Genomic DNA, 22,312 nt, shown 5'->3' with positions numbered 1-22,312 from the left:
CAAAAGTTATCACTTTACACAGGGATACATTGAACAGCTCATATTTTTTATTTTATTAATCTATCCTTTTTGTTTAAGGCTGGGGGAACCAATACCTTACCATGACAGTCATGCCAAGGTTTTCCCCTGAAAAGAACAATCTCTTACTTCCCACTGACTATCACGAGGTTCATCTCATTCACAATATAAATGATCTATTTATTTGGTCATTACTTAGCAGGACTGTCAAATGCTTCCATTTAAATGTTTCAACCGCACTTAGATGTCCACAGCAACAACAAAAAACAACAACATATACAATGTAAATCCCTATGTGTTAATTCATTTATTCATGATGATCTACGAGCTAGTACCCAGACACGACCAGTCTTGCCATCAAGGTTATTACATTGTTCCTACAACGTTGTTACATTGCCACTGTGACGCCATAGAGGTTTGTTAAGACAGTCGTTTTCCAATCTACTTGCGAGCTAGCTTTGATAAGAGTCTACACACCCAGAGAATCTGTGAGGAGGACTGGACAGGTGTTTCTAGCCGAACAACCACTAAAAGAAATACATGAAAATGAGAGAATGTTAAAAAATAGAAATCAAAATGTTGAAATGTTTTAGTTTTTTTCCTTGAGAAAAAGTACAAGACAGACCACTAAATAAACATTTTTTTTGTTAATAACACTACATACATTTATAAAGACCACCACTGATTATAATTTAACCATTTTGTGAAAAAAGAACATAATCATAATTCCGGACCCAGACCAAAGATGTTTTCTGGTAACTGTACAGTTGTTTTAATGATTATCTAGACAACTCCTTAGCAAGCATTAGTCTTGTCCATTGTAAATCGAAAAAAGTAGGCTACATTGCAACACCCTATTTACAGTATATTATTTATATATATATATATAATATTTATATCACACTGGCTGTAATTATGACAAGATAAATTCATGAGCGTCATTAGTGCAAGGCATGAGTCAGACAGATCTGTCAGGAGATATTGACCGGATGGGGGTGCAGGGTCGGGGTGTGTGTTTTTCTAATCTTGCAGAAATGTGGGTGTTGGGGGGGTTGGAAAGAACACAAGTGTGTGCATGTGTCAGGAAGTTGTGAAAAAGCTTTTTGCTGTGCTTGTGTTCTATTACAGGGCTGGAAGGGATTTAAAAAACAAAAATAACTGCCTGTGTGTGTGTGCGCTTCAACAAATCACTATGAATGTGTGTCAGAAACACTTCCTAAAAAAAATAAGGGGTGGAAGAGTATTCTGAACTGAAAGAGCCACTCATCACTCACTCCCCTCACCCCACCTGCCTTGGTGAAAGAATCAGCTGTGTTTCATGAAGCAGCCTAGTCTGCCAGTCATGTCTAGATAACATCAACCCAATGCAAACACAAGGACTTTCTATCAACCGATAGGGACACCTATGAGAGGGACCCAACTCCCATCCCAGGATGGAGGTTTAAGGTCACGACAAGAAAGGGTCACACTGGGGGGGGGGGGGGAGGTGAAGGGCTTACGTCAAGCTTTGCATTGTAGACACTTTAAGTCAAAGACCAAATACTGTAAACAATTGCACGATGCCACCAGTTACAGCGAGAAGCACTCTATACTAGTGCGCCAATATGATCTGTGTGTGTGTGGGCGGGCGGAGGTACAAAGAGCTGAGAAAGGATAGAGCACGAGAGAAACTAGAAAGCCCAAGGATTATTGACAAACCATCTGAATATATCCTTCTGATGAGGAAGTGATCCAGCTTTGGCAAGCTTGGAGTAAAACGATGGCCCTGGGCCCCTCTTCCTCCATATTCTTCCCTTTCCTGGCATCCAGTTGAATTTATTAGGGTTTTTTTTGGAGACAGTACTCTCCTCTTTTCACCCTAGACTCTTGTGTCGCAGAAAATACATTTAAACAGATTTTTTTTATGTTAGGCCTTATAGTGATACATGCAACCATAATAACAAACAAACAAAAAAAAAGGAAAGAAATCGAAACGCAGAAAAAGTCTTTTGCCATCCCAGGAGACACAAGATTATTTGGAAGAGCCCTGGTCCTCAGTTCTGGCCGTATTGCCATCTGAGGGTGTGTGGGTGTGTGTCGGGGTGTTGGAATTGGAGGGGTGGGGGCGCAAATACCCGAGTGGGAGAGGTAGGAGAGGTCGTCATTAGTAACAGTAGAACCAAAAGGGGGGGGGGGCGATGTTGAGAGATTGATGTGGGCTTAAACGACTACAGGGAAGAGGGAGGGAAGAGGGAGGGGGGATACGTTTTTTTATATTTTTTTTGCTGCAGATCTGAGTTTTGGATTGGACATCGCATTAGATGCTGCAGTGGCAGTCGGGCCGTCGGTCGCATTAGTTAGAGAACAGGACAGGGGAGGAGGAGCCACGCGTTAGTTACTGCAGCACGGGGCCTTGGTGGGCTGGGCGGTTTCCGTCAGGTCGACGCCTCGGCTCCGCCCACTACTGGCTCCAGGAGCTTGTGGCTCACTCTTGGGCAATCTTTTCGCTGATGAAGGGGAAACAACAACAAAAAAAGAATATACATAACCATTTTAAGCTTTTGCTTTGGTTCAAAGACGTGACAGCGTCGCTGTTATCCACCTTCAACTTTTACAACTCGCCCGGATGAAACTCGTATAGTCTGAGGAACCTACCGATGGCCATGAATATCTCGTTCACATTCATCGATGTCTTGGCTGACGTCTCCATGAAGAGTAGGCTGTTGTCATCTGCATATGATTGGGCATCCTGTGAAAGGACAGTACACTGTGTCACTGCTAGAAGGGGTGTTTCAACTTTCTGTTATGACACACTACATTTACATTTACATTTAGTCATTTAGCAGACGCTCTTATCCAGAGCGACTTACAGTAAATACAGGGACATTCCCCCCGAGGCAAGTAGGGTGAAGTGCCTTGCCCAAGGACACAACGTCATTTGGCACGGCCGGGAATCGAACCAGCAACCTTCGGATTACTAGCCCGCTTCCCTAACCGCTCAGCCACCTGACTCCCTGACAGGCACACTAGACACACTAAGGTTTTTGTGAGATTCCTGACTCAGATCTTAGCCCACCTGGAAGTCCACAGCTCTCTTATTGGCCAGATCCGCCTTGTTTCCTGAAAGAGCGATGACGATGTTGGGACTGGCTTGTCTCTGCAGCTCCTTCACCCAGGTCTTGGCCCGCGCAAACGACTCCTAGAGGGAAGAGAAGGGCTCGCATTACAAACACTTCAAATTGGGCACGAGAGAATATTCACATGCATAATTCAATAAAAAAAAACAGAGAAAGAAAAAATCATCATCACTTCTGATGTCAGTTCACTGATAGATGAGGTAGGTGAACAGGTAGGCAAACGAATATGTTTCGACCGCTGGCTTGGTAGACGCACCTCATTAGTGATGTCGTAGACCACGATGGCAGCCTGCGCTCCTCTGTAGTACATGGGCGCCAGGCTGTGGTAGCGCTCCTGTCCCGCAGTATCCCAGATCTCAAACTTGACCGTCGTGTCGTCTAGACACACTGTCTGGGTCAGGAAGGCCGCTGGGGAGAGGAGGGACAAAGAGCTTGATGACGGCCTAACCACTTAGCAGTACTCCCACACACTCCCAGAGACATGGGCTTGAGCGCTGTTAAAGAGTAGGTCCCAGTACAGTACCATGTAACCACCTGCTGCAGTGCAAGGAACTATAAACCGCCAAAGATGAAGACAGTCCTCGGCTAATCATGCAAGTTATATTGATCGGAGTGAAGAGGTACTGAGTATGAGGATCATGTTGTTTGATTGTAACTTGTTTAACGACATGCTCTTCTGGTTCTACCCATTGGCTCTTATTTGATTTTCACAATGCATGCTTCATGTTTCTACCCACATTGTCTTTGGGGCCATCTCGTTGTTTATGATCATTTACCTATGCACCTTTTGCTCTTTCTTGTAAGTCGCTTTGGATAAAAGCGTCTGCTAAATGACTAAGTGTGTGTGTGTGTGTGTGTGTGTAGCTCACCTCCTATTGTGCTCTCCTGGAACTCATGGAACTGTCCCTTGACGAAGCGCAGAACCAGACTGGACTTTCCCACCGCTGACTCCCCCAGCAACACCAGCTTAAACTGGCAGATCTTGTTCCCAGCGTTGGGCCCGTTGGGTCTCGTAGCTCCTCCCCGATTGGCCATGACCTAGTCCCCCGGCGTCCCACGTGTCCGACCACACTGTCAGGGCTTGAGCTGCAGGGGAGACAGGTGAAACCATGGACATAGTGATGAGAGCTGAAAAGACTTAGTTGTGGTATTCTTGATTAAAGCTAAATGTGTCTGGCCAGACATTTTTCGTAACAGGCTGTCTGGTGAACGAGACATACGATACTCTCAGTGGATTCTTTCTGACATATCCATTGTTAGAGAAAGACATAAACTGCCAAGGCAAGCTGCCACATCTGAGATGGCAAACTTCCCTGACAACGTTGCAAGTGGTCAAAATAAACATGGGTGATTCCGGTCGAAACCGGCGAATCCAACAGCAGCTTGCCAGTATCTGAAATTGATCTGTAATCCTACCCAACTGACATAACCGTCAATTCACTCATGTGTCTACCTTATCTGGAGGATAGGGAAATATTTGACAATCTACATGGCAAACATGTCCATTGGCATAGAAGGTGGCATATGTCTGTGCTAGCTTTGTACAAAGAAAGAGTGGCAGTGATGTTCAAATATCAAGGAAGATACAATTCTGGGCTATCACAAATAACAACAGAGACAACTGAAACAACAGCTACTGTCCTATAACTCTCTGTCACACTCACATACAAAACATATTGACGCTAGTGACAGCATTAAAGGTCTATTATGTATAGGTTACCAGTCGAGAACGATAGATAACATGATCACTGTAATGATGTACTGCAACACTGAAATAGATTGCTAAACCGAAGCTAATCAAATAGCTTGAATGTTTAGAAACATCAAGCTTGTTGAGTCCTGTGGATGTGTGTATCTGTGTCGTATGCAGTCGGTTAGCTAGCAAAAGCAGAGTCACGTATGGGTGCTAAACAATGCCTTGGTACACGATATTACATTAGCTACTGTGGAAAGCTAGATAGTTAGCTGGCCAAAGGAAATGCTAAAGGCACTAAACTAGCCTAGCTACTTTTGTTTACATACAGATTAAAACACAATCGAGTGTCTACAGTACCAGTAGCTGGATGGCAAACGAAGATTAACAAGCTTGCTGGATAGCTAGCTAATAATAAAAACAAGCACTAAAACAATGTTAGTACCACTGGCAATGTTCTACAGTTAGCTAGCTTCGTAGCATGCCGTAGCTGTTGATAAGTAGTCGAGAGGCGTCGCAAATTATTGCTCAACATTTTTACGAAAACAGCCTGCCAGCAGACAGCACACTAAGAACATTGTTCATAACATCAACAAGCCAGGAGCTGCCAAACAACAAACCCTCTCAATATGGGCTTCTACCAAAACGGGGCCAAGGCCTACAGTAGCTAGCTAGCTAGCAAGCAACATTTTTGCTTTTCTCTGATGTCAACGTCGTTAGCATAGAGCTAGCTCTAGCTAACTAGCCATCTGATGAGCTCGAACCCGCAACTTGTCAGGTAATTTCTCTTACTATACCTGAGAGTGAGAAGATGTTTTCGAACACTTAATACGGCCACAACAGTATTCACACAAAAAAACAATTAGCTAGCGCACTGCGGTTACGTACTGAACAACCTACGAGTAATTTCAACAACCCAGATCACGTCTCCTCCTTTCTTTCTTCTCGCAACTTCCCCTTTGGAACCAAAACACAAACAACCCCTTCCGCCACTCATGCCACGTCACCGGCACGTCTGCTCCATTGGCATTTCTATTATTTTTTTTTCTTCAAATGATTTTGATGGTGATGATAAAATCAGAGCCCCCATATTAGACAATCTATGATTAAATGTAATACTGATGCTGATAGGCAGACAGTGACAAGAATGATGATGAAGATGATGATGATGATGATGATGATGAGTATGATAGTGAAGAATGTTCACTCAGTATTGTGAGCAGCATACAGTTTATTTCCTGTGGATAATGATCAGATCAGGTAACAGAGAACTTATGCACACCATATTAATGGTGAATTACGTTTTTGTTAATTAAGCTACTCTGAGGTGTGCTCGTCTCTAGACTTGATACAATAACTGCACGTACAGATGAATTTAGCAATAGCAATCATTGTTTTAGCTCCGACTTATGTATCAATTATATGCTATGCTAAATCTGTTAAAGGAGTTGAACATTTAACTCTTCAATGGAATACAATAGGGATGCAAGGATTGTTGAATATTTGTGTGGTTCAGATCTGTACCAGCAGAGGGAGCCCTCAGTCTTTATAACCTACATCCACTGACAACAGTATTATTCTACTGTTCTGAGTGCAACTCATCCTCTGACCTCTAATTTATCATAATGTTATTAGTATTGTACTGTTTTCATGTTGGTGTCCTTCCTACTAAAAACATTTTTCCTGCGCTAATTGCTGTTGAATTCTCAAGTGTTGTGAAGATGTATGAGGCAGGTGTAATGAGTCACTTGTCTGAAAACTGGTTGCCTCAGTCCATATAAGATTTTGTACATTGCTGACAAACAGTTTACTGACAAGTCACTAATCTCTGCTTGGAGACCTTTACAGTTCTAGAAACCAATTTATTTTGTTTGTAATTGTGTTATTTTTTCTAGGTTCATCCATCATTTGATCAATATATTTGATAGTCTGTTCTACCTTCATTAGGTTATAAAGTCACACAGCAATGAGTATGTATTATATACTGCACAAAATGCAGCTCAATGTTGGAGTGTTATGATGGATGAATTACAGACATATTTTCAAGAACCCTTTCTTTGCCCGCAGCACTGGATCCTGTTAAACTCCAGTCCTCTGGCATTGCTGCTTTTCTCATCTTACAGCGCACTTAGCCCAGTCAAGTATGTCACTGTAAAGGGTCATACTGGATATTCAATGGAACTTATAGACAGTGTGTCTGGTCCCTCAGGGACCAAGGCAACTGAATGGCAGGATGCCCCATAAACAGCATAATGATGATTAATGCGCCTACTAGGGTTACGTAACCACTCTATTGTGTAAAATCTTGAGGTGTAAAGACAAACTAGAATCTACTGATCCTTTTTTAAAGGCAATCCATTCTGTTTATTTGAAGCTAATAACTTTAGTAACAATTTGTAAAGGTTAAAGGACAGTTAATCATCACACAGCCTCACTTCTTTGACTTTTTTATTTTATTTTTATTTATTGTAGCAAATATGCAGATATTGCCAACACAAAACATTTAATGTCTTCTGTTATCAGATGGATGGTCAAAGAAAAGGTAAATGAATAAAAACCATTCTGCCTTTATCTACAATAAACATTGCAACAAACGACATTGCGCAGAAGTGACCCATTATGGAGGGAGGTTGGTAATGTTCTTAGGAATTGGACATTCATTTGAAGAGAATTGGCTATGTTGACTGTTTCTAAGAAAGACCCCCCCAAAAACAGTGCACAGATCAATAGAATGATTGTGTCAGTCAGCCTGTGTTTAGTTTTTTTCTGGTATTGTTTTATTTACGTAGTAAGACGTCACGGAAGACCTGCTAGAACTGGAAGGAAAGGAGGTCAGAGACATCCATAAACATTGTAATTTGATCGGTGTGTCAGTGCAGCAGACGTTAAAGGACATTAAGTCCTTAAATGGCCCATGAGTGTATCATGATATCATGAAATCTAGCCTATTTGTAACATGTTCAAACAAACAAACCAGTGCAATTGTTACCCGTGACCATGACATAGACACCTTTGTTCACACACTCACACACACACACACACACACACAGACACACACCTTGCAGACCGCTATATTGTACTTCTAAAGTGATGCTTATGGATGTCAACTGTCCAGCAGCAACTCCAGTTGAGGTTGCCCTTGGAAACTGACATAGTGACATTTGTCAACTGCTTGTGGGAAATACAATATTCATGTGATGTCTGACATGCTAATGCCTTTTTTCAATTGGAAGAGGCCACAGAACAGCATGCTGACATCAGACATGACTGCTCAGGGATGTTCTGACCAGGGGAAATATAGGCAACATTAAAGCCGCCACAGTGAGGCTTAGAGGGTAATGTAATATTAAAGACAGACACCTCTCGACATGCAGAGGCAGCAGACTGTCTTAGGCATATACGATTACCTATACAGTATGAGGCTTAACCACAGCCCATTGTCTGATAATCTAGTGTCCCCCAATGGCCTTGTTTTCATTGTGCTGTTAGTTGTGTTTGAAAGAGTCCTTTTACATAATACCAAGAGTCCCAGTAACAACAACTTAATGTTTACTTCATGTGAGTCCCCATTGGTTGTCACTAAATGTACTGGATTACGTAAACCTGTAGTCACTTACCTGTAGTCACTTACACTATAACATTACTTCAAATATGTGATATTTTCCCCATACTATTTCCCCCATTCACTAAACCACCTAGACTGTGGATACGATCGTAAATATTGTAACACACGCTGAAAGGTCTGTGTCATATCTCTAGCTTGTGCCTAGCATAGCTCTCCAATAAACTCTGCCCCATCACTCCCTGAAAGAATTCAGTGTACTTTCTCCTCCTTATTCAGCAATGTCATCTTTATCTTTTACACTTTTCCGACCCATTATTTTCCACCCCACCCTCGTCTTGTGTCAAACCCTCCTACTCCTCTCTGTGTTAAAGTATGTCTGTTCCACTTCCTCCTCTCTCTCTCTCTCTCTCTCTCTCTCTCTCTCTCTCTCTCTCTCACTCTCTCACTCTCTCACCTTCTTAGCCTCCCTCAACGGTTCCTCCTTCTCTGTGTGTTGGCTATGAGGCTGAGGAATACTGGCAGGCCATCAGGCCAGGGTCCCCACCTCGTCACAGTCTCAGCCTGCCGGTAGACACGTCAAAGACATACATGATAACACAGGAGGCACGACTCTTATCACTCTCCCTCTTTCCCTCCCTTCTCCCTCCTCCGTGGCTCTCCCTTCAGCTCTCCCTCTCTCGTTTTCCTGCAGGGTGTCTATCCTCAATTGCATCTTTCCTTTAGACTGATTCTAGTAAGAATCTGCCAGGCTGTAAGTCTGGTTTATGATGCTACAATAGCCTATTAGATAGATGATGGTCCTCCACTGTGGTTGATATACTGTGGTTGTTCACACAAAGGCCAAATATGGTTGCTGTGCAACTAGTCAGCAAAGCTGAGATTCAGGAGTCAGGCTTGACATTTAGTGGGGATGAAGTGCATTTGAATGTGACCAAAAAAACGTACTGTCTACAATTAACGCCGTCGGAAAAATGCTTTCAGAATGTCTCGTATTTGTTGACAAAACACTTTAGCATAGATAAGAGGAGCACTTAAATCCTGAAGCTTACCTGTGAACTCCTCCTTCTGTATCTGGTTATGTATGTGGGTTGCTAGAATAGCCTAGCGAGGATGGTATAACTTGAAGGCACAAAGAAAGGTTTTCTGAGAAGCAAAAGATTCCAGCTGTATGAGGTTGGGAAAATGATGGTCCAGGTTTCTCAGATCAGAAGCTCAAGACAGCTGTTGATATGGTGGTAAAAAATCAAACATTTAAATTGAGATCGAAATGCATTATGCCTTCTGAACCTATAAGCTCAGAGCTCAGCTTAACTTTTTTTTTTACTTTTAAAGTTGCTGAAATGTTTTTCAGTCATGCCTGTACAGTTCGAGGTGCGCCTTTCGGTCTGCATGCATCGAAAAATATGCGCGACCTTGTGTTATGCATAGTGGGCAGATTTTCCTCCGGCACTGCGTGCAAGCCAATTTACCTTCCCGCTGCCGCGGTCGCATGAGTGATTGACGATCCAAGCAGTGGCATCGTCGCTTTTTAACAAGCGTGTGAGACGCACACAAAGCAATTTCTGCATTTGGAGATTTCACTTATCTGCACCTCACAGTGTGCTGTTACATAATCAGAAGACTGGCGATGGATAGACTGGGAAGTCTTTACTCCATCACCTTATACAGGCTCCAGGACAAGCCAAAACAGCTTCCTAAGGCCTAGCACATTGTTCAGTCAGGCACAGTCATAAACTGCAACTTATGTCATAATGTCTTATGCTACCAGGAGCCAAAAGCTTTGAATAAAAAGAGTTAGTCACATTAGTAACAGGGTATTTTTTTATCAGATGCATACTTGAATACATTGCCTATACTAGCCTACACTAGTCAATGGAGGAGCAGCTGTTGGCCTTCAGCAGACTCTGGGGCCCGACAACAGTGAAGAAGCTGATATCATGCAATTCCCACTCTTGAAAACGGAAGACAAGTCCCTGATAAGTGAGCAACAAAAGAGGCAATTCAGAAGCCACCATGGCGTCCGAGCGAGGCTCACATCATCTAGAGTAGAGGCTACCATTAATCTCCCTCTCCGGCATGCGCATTGTTCTCTCCTTTCTCCCGCCGAGTGGAGCGGACACTCGGGGGAGCTGCGCTCTAAGACTCATTCATCAAAGCCGCGGTCGTCCCGCAAGCCTTCCTCTCGTCTTAAAGCCCTTGGCCCCCACTGCCGCCTCAGCTCGACGAGCTCGACGAGCTCGACGAGCAAAACGCAGGGATGCAAAGCCTACATTTACATTTACATTTAGTAATTTAGCAGACGCTCTTATCCAGAGCGACTTACAGTAAGTACAGGGACATTCCCCCGAGGCAAGTAGGGTGAAGTGCCTTGCCCAAGGACACAACGTCATTTGGCACAGCCGGAATCGAACGGGCAACCTTCTGATTACTAGCCCGCTTCCCTAACCGCTCAGCCACCTGACTCCCTCATACATGCATGAACCCTTTTACTAGCCCGAGCCACCCCCTGTACACACACATACACACACACACACTTAAGAGAATGTGTATGGTTCATCTCACATGTACAATGACAGATTAATCTCTCTGAAAGTAACAAAACCTGTAAACATAAATGAACCAGATCTACATTTCTGTTCAACCTATTCTAGACTACTTAACCAAAACATAGCATACACTACACATCCGTTTTATTTACGTAAAAGGTGGAACAGACTCTGTGGGAGATTTAGAAAGTTCTCTTGCAAAGAGGGTGTTTTTGTACTGAAATCTGAGGCGAAGTATGAGAAAAAAAGAGAGGCTCTTTTCACAGGGACAAAGTGCTATTTGAATGGAAGAAAATGTGTGAATAGAATAATATTTCTTTATGTGTGTGTGTGTGTATACGTGTGTATGAGTGTGTGTGTATACGTGTGTATGAGTGTGTGTGTATACGTTTGTATGAGTGTGTGTATATACGTGTGTATGAGTGTGTGGTTCGTACAACGATTGACCATAAAGTAGAGTGAAAACCAATGGCTTGGGTTATAACACATCAGTAAGAGGAACACAAACACCCCCCCAGCTGCACACACACATAACTCAGAGTGATACATAACAGTGGTAATAACCGATCTGAATATACAACATTAAGACTATATTGAGACATGAGTTTAGGTAATGCAATTGGATGTCAAATGATAACACTTTGTTAATCCCCAGACAGGGGAATTTGGGGAGAAGGGAATGTTGACACACCTAATGACTATCTCAACATCCTCCCTGCTGAAGCACCTCTCTTCTCGATATCCTCTCTCTCTTCCTCAATCTCTCTCTCATCATGTCTGTGTCTACAGTTTTATAGACAATCATTTGTCAAACCCCCCCCCCCTTCTAATGACAAAAGAGGTGGGAAGTAGTGAATAAAATATGAGGCATATAGCAGGTGGAGAAAATGGTGCATAAACAGGATGGGATTGTTTGTCCACCATTAAAAATGGATGGGACTCAGAAACTCAAGCCAAATAACAAAGTTCCACACAGATGTGTAGAAGGCTACACTAAACACACATATCACCATCCAAACATGCTTTCCCCTGCTAAACACACACACGCACACACTCCCATGGAGTGCTTTGTCACCATAGCCTTCCCTCCTGCTCAGCTTCACACTCTCTCAGCACACATCTTCTCTGCCTCCCCAGCCTTCACACAAACACACAATCACGAGGACACACACACACACACTGTCATCATCATTAACTCTTATGTGTGGCCCCCCTCACCTCCCTTCTTTGAAAACAAAAACCATCACTTCAAACCAATATTAACACACACACACACACACACACAAATGCTTACTTTCATACTACACTTATACACTGAGCTCCTCTGAATCAACCCCCTCCCCTCCATGAGACAGTATGAAGCTGGCTGGAAGCAGCTGGACCCCTCGACAGGTGTGTCAACGCAACCCAACCTAGGCACACAGCCCCTTCGGCCCCGCCCACCCCCCTCACTGCACAGGCGTGATGACAACTGCCTTTCGCCTCTGGTCAACCGTTGCAAGAGTTGACAAAGACACTCATCCACACCGCTGTGAGTGCACACAACAAAGACAAACCGCATGCTTTGCGTGACAGGGAATGTGTTTGTCATCATAAATAGTGTCCTTCGTGTCTGCTTGGCACATCCTGACTGAAGTGTTTGTATACAGGTGGTGTATGTATGTCTGTGCGTGAGAGACAGAGCGAGAGAAAGAGAGAGAGAGAGAGAGAGAGAGAGAGAGAGAGAGAGAGAGAGAGAAAGCAGGTGCTTATTCCTTGCATGAGAAAGGGAAAACTGGACAGAAACTGGACACACCTGATACATATGAAAGACAAGTTAGCATGTTAGCATGGGTAATACCAACGTAACGTCTCCTGATGTGTAGATACAGCAGATTAAAACCTACAATGTTCAACCGGTATTACCCAAGGGAGGTGGGATATTTACAGAGAGAATAACAGATTTTCCAGGTCCAGTGTGCATCCTGCATTAGGTACTTACATTACATTTACATTTTACATTTAGCAGACGCTCTTATCCAGAGCGACTTACAGTAAGTACAGAGACATTCCCCCGAGGCAAGTAGGGTGAAGTGCCTTGCCCAAGGACACAACGTCAGTTGGCATGACCGGGAAGCGAACTGGCAACCTTCGGATTACTAGCCCGATTCCCTCACCGCTCAGCCACCTGACTCCTCCCTTACTTGGAACGTTCTAGAAACAATGTCTCCCTCCCGAGGCCCGGTGCGCTCTGTGGATTCCTCGACGCACGACTCTCCCCCAGTCATCTCCTTCACTCCGCTGGGTCAGTGTGATCATCCCCTAATGAGGCGAACATGACAGGGTCTGGTTTGATCTCATTAGCTACGGAGCATCTATTGTCGTCTGAAAAGTCAGTGATCAAACTGACCATTGTGGATTTGGTCCGGAAGGCCCCACGTGGCCCGTGCTGTGTCGTGACAGGACGTGCCACGTTTTTTGCCGGAAAGACGTTGAAGCGGAAATGTATACAGAGTGATTCATGATCCCATCCGGTGTATTTCTGCTGTCTTTTGTGGAATGTGAAACGTATCATTTCTACCATTGTTATTCATGAAAGACGAATTCACCTCACGACATGCACAAAATAATAACATGAAAGTCATATTTGTTGTTTATTAGCATAACATGTTTTGTCTAATAAATATTCAAATTAAAAGGTATTTTGATTACAGTACATTCTGTATGCAGAGACGCCAAGAGGCAATCCTACATTCTAGAGCCATTATGACAGGGAAAACCTGGAATATGCATTGTGTTGTCTGTGCTCATTGCTGCTATATCCGGTAGAACCATTTGTAAAACCCTATAAAGGCATATATATATATATACACTATCCTTAGTATTCTCTAGGGTTCCAGAAAGGCTTCCATGTAAAACCAGAACATATTCTATATATTTTTCATAGGTTCTTAGGTTGTTACGGATGGTTCTACAGTATGTAGCTCTTTTTTCTTTTTTCTCATGTAACACACACAACCACCTTTATGATCACATGACTCAAATAGTTTACCACTTACCCCTTAAACTCACAAGGTAAAAAAATACATCTTTAGTGTCTATACATTCATAGAAATATAACAAAAAATATTTCTCTTGTGCTTTGAAACTGTTGAAATATTGCCTTCAATTGATTTTTCAAGGATATGGATCTCAGAGTCGGTAACCGGGGGAGATTCTAAAATATGGATGGAAATTCATCAACAAATTATGTATTAATAGTTGTCTTTAGGCCTTATCCCAACAGGGGTATCTTTTCCTGGCTAAGCCTAAAAATTGCTCAGTCTTATAAATAGACCCAGAGCCTATAAATATGCGTAGATAAATGCCGTGTTCATTAAAGAATGAACCAAGTTTCCTTTAAATAGATAATTGGCAAGCTGGATTTCCATACAGTGACATGCAGCGTGTTAATTTGTGTCTACAGGCACAACTGAAAAGGCTTGGAGAGGCATGCAAACACAGAGACAGAGAGAGACTGAGTGAGAGAAAGAGGAGAACAAGAGAAAGAAAGAGGAAGTGAGTCCCTTCGCTGTGCACAGTTTGACAACAGACAGCAGGGGCTGTCGCCCCTGGCACTACATGCCCCTCTCTCCCCTCCACCTCCCACCCCCATCTCCCCCCTTTCCTTCCCCCAGGGGACCAGCGCTAAAGAGCAGACTCCAACAATTCACCCTTTTTCTCTCAAACACCATCCTCTTCTCCTTCAGATCCAGCCATCACCAGCTAGCCTCACACTCACTCACTCACCAGCCAGTCAGCCCTCCATCCACCAGCCAGTCAATCCTCCATCCACCAGCCAGTCAGCCCTCCATCCACCAGCCAGTCAATCCTCCATCCACCAGCCAGTCAATCCTCCATCCACCAGCCAGTCAATCCTCCATCCACCAGACAGTCAATCTTCCATCCACCAGCCAGTCAGCCCTCCATCCACCAGCCAGTCAGCCCTCCATCCACCAGCCAGTCAGCCCTCCATCCATCCATCCATCCATCCATCCATCCACCAGCCAACCAGCCAGCCAGCCAGCCAGCCAGCCAGCCAGCCAGTCTTCCCTCCATCCACCAGCCAGCCAGCCTCCCATCCACCAGCTAGCCAGCCACCAGCCAGACAGCCTCATATCCAGTGGACCAGACATTGACAAAAAAATCAGGATGGGGGGTGAAGTGGGTAAAGAACTGGAAGCCTTCCCATCTACCGCTCCCCACCCCCCCTCCCATCCCCACACACTCTGTCATCCAACCCAGCCAACCTGAAACGAGCCGTGGGCAAGGAGCAGGAAAGAACCCCCTCCACCTCCTCCATCCTTTTCTCCTCCAGCCCAGATCCACTCTCCTTTAATCCCGCTGTCCTCAATAACGTTGTCTTCCTGCTGTTCTTCTCCTATTGGCCTGGGGGAGAAGGAGGTAGTGGGGGGGTGGTGGGGTAGCCACCATCATTCTGCCACCCATCGTGCATCTACAGTACAACTCGATATATCCTAATATCTCTACAATGTAAATCTAACATTACTACAGCACCTAGCTAGCTGCAGCATCTTTACTTTCCCCCATGCTATTTTATATTGTTTTATATTTTAAAAAACGTGCCTTGGAAACCAAAGGAAATGAGAAGTTGCTATAGAAGATCTCTGTGCGTTCCTGTCACAGTCACACTGCTGATACTGGAACCTGGTTATCTGTCCAGTCTGTAGCTGTCTACAGATACCTAAGCCAGGCCACCAATTAGTCCACATGAGTCCACAATAGAGTCCGGTCCACAACAGTCTGCTACAAATCCCTGTACAGGTACCTCCTGCCGGGTCGAGGCAGACTCCCAGAGCTGTGGAGGAGGGCAGAAACGCCCCTGTGTGTCCTTTCCTGCGGAGGTGGAGGAGGGGTCTCCAGACTGTGCGCCCGTGACCTGCTGCTAGCGTCCCCCGTCCTGTAGAGGCGGGTCCCAGACAAGGCAAGGGGCGAGGGGGGCAGCAGGGGCTCCGTGGAGGTGTCCGTAAGGGAGGAGGAGGACAGGGCTGGCTGGAGGGAGCTGTACGGGAGGAAGGGGGGTGAGCGGGGTCCCGGGGCTGGGCCGGGACAGGAGTACCTCAGCTGGGTCTCCGGTGGTCTAGGCTGGACGGCTGAGTCAGTGTTTGCATGTCGTATCCCAAGGTGCCGCTGGGCGAGCGTGACAGGAGAGGCGGTGGCGAGGGCCGTGTCCGTCCAGAGGGGCGCAGTCTCAGAGGGGTACGACTGAGGGGGGGTGGGGTGTGAAAGGTAGGCGGAGTGTCTGGAGGAGAAGTGGGTGGGGCAGACTGAAGGGGGCGTTGACAGGAGCGACTCCATCAGGTGGGCCATGCCCTTCATCAAGTTCCCCAGGTCCGCTACCTCCTTCCCCAGAGAGGTCACCTAAGGACACACACACACAGTGCCACTGTCACAGACGGACATTCGAGAGAAAATACAACAGGCTGACATTTAGGTGTTGCCTTTCAGACCATGCCTGAGGATCTACCAAATTGGTAACACTTTGACTCTTATCAATGGCAATCAACCAATAGAGAACCATCAATTTCATCCTTGCCACCCTAAATCAACCATTATTACGACAGCCATTCTGGATCAGGTAATATTGTCTGTTTCGAGGCAGGCATTTTGAGCAATTATGACTTGTGCATTATCATTTACATTTACATTTAGTCATTTAGCGTAAGTACAGGGACATTCCCCCGAGGCAAGTAGGGTGAAGTGCCTTGCCCAAGGACACAACGTCAGTTGGCATGACCGGGAATCGAACTGGCAACCTTCGGATTACTAGCCCGATTCCCTCACCGCTCAGCCACCTGACTCCCAATATCAACACAAGCCTTGGTCTATACCACCCTCTGTTCTGATTGGTGGTAAGACCATGGGGTGATTAGTACTACAGTATTTCACTGGTGTTCCCAGAGAGGGAACGGCGAAGGCACCCTGCCAACGTGCCAGCTGCCCGTGTCACTCAAAGCAAGCGGAGTGATCCATCACGCCATGCACTTCAACACAAGCGGACGCACGCGTCAGCACACAGCCGTGGTACACTGGGAAATCATGCTGATGTCATGGAGTCAGGAGGCGTCAGGAGGAGAACCAGCCAGGCACATACTGTAGAGGCCTCACTGCTCCGTGCTCCCTAGCACTGCATCTTTCCCTATCTTATCTTGCTCACCCCTCTCCATCCTTCTCTTTCTTCCCCCCCCCCCCCCCCCCCCCCCCCCCCCGAACCCAGCATCTCTCCTGAGACAGATGAAACTCACAGAATAAACTAAGGCTCCGGTAAAAATAGAAGCGCTGAGTGAGGCAGGCCAGTCCAATCAGCTTTGCCGCCAACACAATTTCAGCCTCATGTCACCTCTAAGACAGACAGCATGTTCTTTGAGATAGAAACAGACAAACATGAACTACAGACGGACTGACAGACCAGCAGCTCCAGGTACCAGGTGTCTCAAGGTTAACTTCACCCATACGCTTCCAATGAGACCATAACCCTAAATTCTCTCCAGAGCCGTTGGTGGAATGAAAAACCTTCTGGCCATGAATCAGTTGTAAGAACTGAGAGCTACCTTAGTACTAAGGTTCTTGATCATGCATAGATCCTTGATAGACCATAATAATGAATATGGTGTGACGTACGGTGTGCATGGGTGTGTTTGTGGTACTGTAGTTGTGAGTCAACGTTCTACCCTGTGGATCAGATATGTATGTCAACCTCATAATGTTCTGAGGAGAATTACTGAAGGTTGACACGTTCATGGGAGCCTGTCACTGTTCCAGATCTCCTGCCAAGGTGTTGATTAGGATTTACAGGAAGTAGAGGTCACCCCTTTGGCCTTGTGTTCCTCCAAACTAATGAGTCATCCACGTCCTGCTGGGAGAATGTGCATCAATCGTGAGGCGGGAAGCTTAGGGTTCAAAGGGCAGGTGTTATAGTTCATAGACCATTGGGCAGTTGGCTGATCTAGCATTAGTGGGATTTCCGACATAATTGAGGATGGTAATATACTGCAAAGTAGGCAATTATTGATCCAGATAGATATGGCCAAGATGGAATTGTTTTACACTTACACAGACACAGTATAAAGCTGTTTTACTTTATTTGTCCTTGAAATTGGGTTTATGACTCGAAAAAAAAAAACCCTACTTGAGTAGGATCTACAACCAGAGGGGTGTGGTGTTTGTGGGAGGAGAGGGGGTTAGGGGTCGAACTAACTCCCCTACACCACACCACCCCTCCCTTCCTCCTTTTCCTCCTTTCCGTCACCCACGGCGACCAGCATGGTCTGGCTCAGGTGAGGATTACAAAGCTTGCAGACCATGCTGAGAGACAACCTGTCAAACACTGTCCTCGCAGAGAGAGAGAGACAGAGACAAAGAGAAAGAGGGAGAGAGAGAGGGAGACAGATAGAGACAGATAGAGAGAGAGAGGGAGACAGGTAGAGAGAGAAAGAGAGAGAGAGAGAGAGAGAGAGAGAGAGAGAGAGAGAGAGAGAGAGAGAGATGAGAGAGAGAGAGAGAGAGAGAGAGAGAGAGGTGATTCTGCACTTATGGCCGTGCCCCCTCATGTTCCACATTCATCCTCGTTTCCTCTTCTGTTTCTTTTTTAGTTACCTCTCTGTTTTCTCCCTTCAACACCTCCCTCTCTCCCTCCCTCTCTCCATCAGGTCAGACCAGGTGATACAGTCAGACACCACAGGGGATCCATACACCGCGCCTCACCTGCCAAAAGCCTAATGTCAATTTAGCCACCTGCCAATCAAAGCCATGGGATATGACGCTGTGTGTAGAACTGAGAGAAACCACAAATTCCAGAATGCTGCCTGAACATTCTGAGGCACCTCGCAACACAGCGTTCCAGAGCATTCTCCGTCTGTGACGCTACACTGTCCTGTTCTACCTCTCCCCCGAATCGCCTGGAGATGGTCAAGGGGACATTCTTGCTGTTCTACCTGTTTCTCCCTCCTCTATTTGTCCTCGCCCATCCATCTCTCCATCCATCTCTTCCCCACCAGAGAAGGCCATATGGCTGGGGCTTCCTGAGCGCCAGAAGCACACCTGAGTAATGCGGAATGTTTTAGCCAACCCTACACACACATCAACACATACACACACCAACACACGTATGAGCACACACACAAACACATGAATACATACACACACCAACACACACACATGAACACAGAAAGACGTGTACCTCCTGGTCAAGGTGTTGTAGTCTTCCCCTGGTCTCGTCCGCCTTGGCTGCTAACTCTGCAGTGCTGACCTGCAGAATGTCTGCAACGCAATTCAGACAGAAAGTGATATCATATCTGCCTTGTTACTGTTACTCAGCAGATTAAATGACTTCTAAGGTTACTGTGATGGATGTAGAGACCTGTGGCTGAGGCTGGGACTGAGGCTGGGGCTGAGGCTGGGACTGAGGCTGTGGCTGAGGCTGGGACTGAGGCCGGGGCTGAGGCCGGGGCTGAGGCTGGGACTGAGGCCGGGGCTCCTGTTGGGGTGTTGTCAGGACAGCTGACCGGACGCGCTCGACTGGGGGAGAAGGAGAAAGCTGGGGAGCTCTCAGCTCCATCACTGTCCTCTGTACCATCCACTACCCTGCAGGACGCACACACACACACACACACACATTAGATGTTGGATACTGGGAACCGACTGTGAGACTACATACCAGATGGACAGACAGAACGACAGACACACACACACACCTGGGGCTGAGGTTAGACGGGTCCCAACATGGTGAGGGCTGTCTGATGGATCTTGATCTTCCTCTTGGATCTCCTCTTGGATCTCCCGCTGCTCTGTTGCTCCGCTCGGCTGTCCTGCTTGTCCCGGCCCGCCGGGAGCCTGCAGCTGGACCCGTCCCTGGCGGGCACCCCTCGGTCCCACGTCGGTGACGGAGACACACACACAACCTCATCCTCCTCTTCCTCCTCTTCCTCCTGCTCCGTGCGTTCGATGATGGATGGATAGCCTTGAATCCCGTTCCCTCTCCCTCCGGTCTGAGAGCAGAGGGAAAGGAGATGCGAAACAACGTTGAGTTTACGGTGACATTTTACACACTTAGATAGCCTACACTTCGAACACTGGGACAGGTCATCAGAGGCTAATCTTGGTGCAGGAGAGAGACAGACATGGTCAAAAGTTAAAGACATAGTGTATGTTATTACTTAAATTCTTGGCTGAAGAACATTCGGCCCCCTTGAGGAAGATGAACCTTTTTCAGGTTTTATATGTCTGTGAAGTTGCTGTCGGCTGCTAACACCATTCCCCCCCTCTTTATAGTAAGCGCTTGCATTTGGATTCAACTGAATTGATGCTGATGTCTAATTATACCATGAAAGAGGAGAGAGTGGTCTGTTCAGTGATTATTTTGGAGCTCCAACAATTTTCTTTTTGAGAGGCTTAGTGCCAAGAAAAAGAAAAAGACCTGTGCATAAGATATTCGGCCTTCATTTGTAACGACCAGTGTCACCTTTGACCCTCACGGCTTCAGGTCAAGCGGTTCAATAATAAACATCCTCACCGTAATCACCCTCCCTGTAGAGTGCTAGAACTCTCATGAGGTTCCTCTCGTAAAATTGGATAGACAAAAACCGAAATACCGTGTTTATTGATTTCCTGCCAATGTTCTGAGTTTAAATCAGGTTAGTTTGAGGTTACTGATGCAATGATGTTATTCATGATTGACCTCCAATGGTCTTTAGGAATTATATTTATTGAGAATAAGACCAAGGTTCATTTTAAGAACTTTAACAACGTAAATAACGGATCCAAAATGTCCTCGGAAAGTCTGTCAATCAATGAACTCGTAGCTTAGCCATCAATTAACATCCTTTCCTCATCCCTCCATCCCCATAACCTCCACCGAGCTCTCCATCAGCACTCCAGTCATTATGTCCCAAAGAGCCGTTGTGTCAATTAGGAGAGCGAGGGAGAGAGGCGAGGACACTCTTTTGCAGCTGAACGCACTGTCAGGGAAAATCATTTTGGAGGAAGTTTTCAACATCATTATTCTGAGCTATTTACGGGCTCTGAATCAAGAAGGTAACTCCAGTGGGACTGGTCGTAAAGAAGAAGAAATGGGCACATTAAAAAAGTCATTTTTGTTGTTCAGCATTAGTGTTAGGTCGAGGCATCCAACAGCTTATAATAATAATAATAATGGGTGTCACAGATTACGATTCATTGTTGAAAGTGTTCCTTTTCAGGAGATGACCTGTTCATGTATGCGAGTGTGTACCTACGTATGTGTGTGTGTGAGTGTGTGTGTGTGTGTGAGGGTGTGTGTGTGCTTGGAGTAGTACCTGAGTATCTAATGGTTTGTTGACCATTCTGGAGATGACCTTGAGGGAAACAGAGAAGAGTGAGAGTGAGAGCCGGGACATACGAAGTGAAAAGACAACATCATGTTAACCCGAGTACTGTAACCATGGCCACAGTGGAACAGTAACCACAGCCCTAACAAACAGAACTTGGCAACACTGTCTTCCAAGAATTCCCTTGGCCTCGCCCTGAAACCCCCCCCATTTTGGGTAATTACTTAATTTCCCACAAAGACACTGACCTCAGTTTCAGGATGCCCCTCCGAACATTAGTTTAATTTGTCACCCTGCAGCGGTGTGTGTACTGGAAGTGTATTTTAGTCTATGTGTCTGTGTATTTGCGTGTTTGTGCGTAAATGGGACAGCAGTGAGAGAGAGAGAGAGAGAGAGAGAGAGAGAGAGAGAGAGAGAGAGAGAGAGAGAGAGAGAGAGAGAGAGAGAGAGAGAGAAAGAGAGAGAGCAAGAGAGAGAGAGAGAGTGAAAGAGAGAGAGAGAGAGAGAGACAGAGAGAGAGAGAGAGAGACAGAGAGAGAGAGAGAGAGAGAGAGAGAGAGAGAGAGAGAGAGGAGAGAGAGAGAGAGGGAGAGGAAGGGAGAGAGAGTGAAAGAGAGTGAAAGAGTGAAAGAGAGAGAGACAGAGAGAGAGAGAGAGAGAGAGAGAGAGGAGAGAGAGAGAGAGAGAGAGAGAGGGGGGGGGGGAGAAAGGAGTAAGAGAGAGATGCTGAAGAGACACCTGATTGTAATTACTCCTGCAGTGTTCCTCCAGGAGATGAAGCTATTTCTGCTCTCCATCTCTCTTCCATTCTCCCTCTATCACTCTCACAAACTATTGCCTTCATTTATTCCTGCATTCTGTGGGACAGTTTTAAACATAATTACTTCTAACAGCATGGTGGAATATGTGCATGAACCGAGTAGTGGTGACAATGGTGAAATAATACATGTATTCTTCATTATTAGTACAAATATATTATATGAATATACCGAGCCAGACCCATGGCCAGCCAGACAGACACACACCACAAC

At 45.6% G+C, this 22,312-nt stretch overlaps 2 protein-coding genes across 4 annotated transcripts in view; both read right to left on the bottom strand.

The window, feature by feature from the left end:
* Nucleotides 1-369: 369 nt before the first annotated feature.
* rab5aa (RAB5A, member RAS oncogene family, a) lies at nucleotides 370-5,847 on the bottom strand. Of its 3 annotated transcripts, none has more exons than XM_062487209.1 (6): nucleotides 5,728-5,847; nucleotides 4,004-4,220; nucleotides 3,391-3,542; nucleotides 3,074-3,196; nucleotides 2,653-2,746; nucleotides 370-2,504 (listed from the first exon to the last, which is right to left on the bottom strand). In XM_062487209.1, exons 2-6 carry the CDS (start codon nucleotides 4,167-4,169, stop codon nucleotides 2,389-2,391), a joined length of 651 nt encoding a protein of 216 aa, XP_062343193.1. In that variant the 5' UTR covers nucleotides 4,170-4,220; nucleotides 5,728-5,847; the 3' UTR covers nucleotides 370-2,388. The 3 variants fall into 3 exon arrangements, with proteins under 3 accessions (XP_062343193.1, XP_062343194.1, XP_062343192.1); XM_062487210.1 differs by having other exon boundaries at nucleotides 5,716-5,829; XM_062487208.1 differs by having other exon boundaries at nucleotides 5,625-5,784.
* Nucleotides 5,848-15,208: 9,361 nt separating this feature from the next.
* The window catches only part of kcnh8 (potassium voltage-gated channel, subfamily H (eag-related), member 8), a 22,652-nt gene continuing 15,548 nt past the window's right edge, over nucleotides 15,209-22,312 (bottom strand). The window contains exons 10-15 of the mRNA XM_062446082.1: nucleotides 21,270-21,308; nucleotides 19,699-19,840; nucleotides 19,475-19,560; nucleotides 19,337-19,366; nucleotides 19,157-19,236; nucleotides 15,209-16,338 (exon numbers count right to left, since the gene is read on the bottom strand). Coding sequence (XP_062302066.1) covers nucleotides 15,724-16,338; nucleotides 19,157-19,236; nucleotides 19,337-19,366; nucleotides 19,475-19,560; nucleotides 19,699-19,840; nucleotides 21,270-21,308 — 992 coding nt within the window. The 3' untranslated portion in view covers nucleotides 15,209-15,723. The remainder of the gene's footprint in view (nucleotides 16,339-19,156; nucleotides 19,237-19,336; nucleotides 19,367-19,474; nucleotides 19,561-19,698; nucleotides 19,841-21,269; nucleotides 21,309-22,312) is intronic.

This window comes from Osmerus eperlanus, chromosome 20 (assembly GCF_963692335.1).
Source record: "Osmerus eperlanus chromosome 20, fOsmEpe2.1, whole genome shotgun sequence".
Taxonomy (NCBI): domain Eukaryota; kingdom Metazoa; phylum Chordata; class Actinopteri; order Osmeriformes; family Osmeridae; genus Osmerus; species Osmerus eperlanus.
The sequence above is the reverse complement of the archived record's forward strand: the minus strand, read 5'-3'. Positions and strand labels throughout refer to the sequence as shown.

Excerpts from the sequence above, each read along its gene's own strand:
- rab5aa (XM_062487209.1), bottom strand. The coding sequence starts at position 4,169 with ATGGCCAATCGGGGAGGAGCTACGAGACCCAACGGGCCCAACGCTGGG. Across the intron at positions 3,543-4,003 it reads CCAGGAGAGCACAATAGGAG|CGGCCTTCCTGACCCAGACA; the intron begins GTGAGCTACACA and ends TCCTCTCCCCAG. Across the intron at positions 3,197-3,390 it reads TCTACGACATCACTAATGAG|GAGTCGTTTGCGCGGGCCAA; the intron begins GTGCGTCTACCA and ends TCTTCCCTCTAG.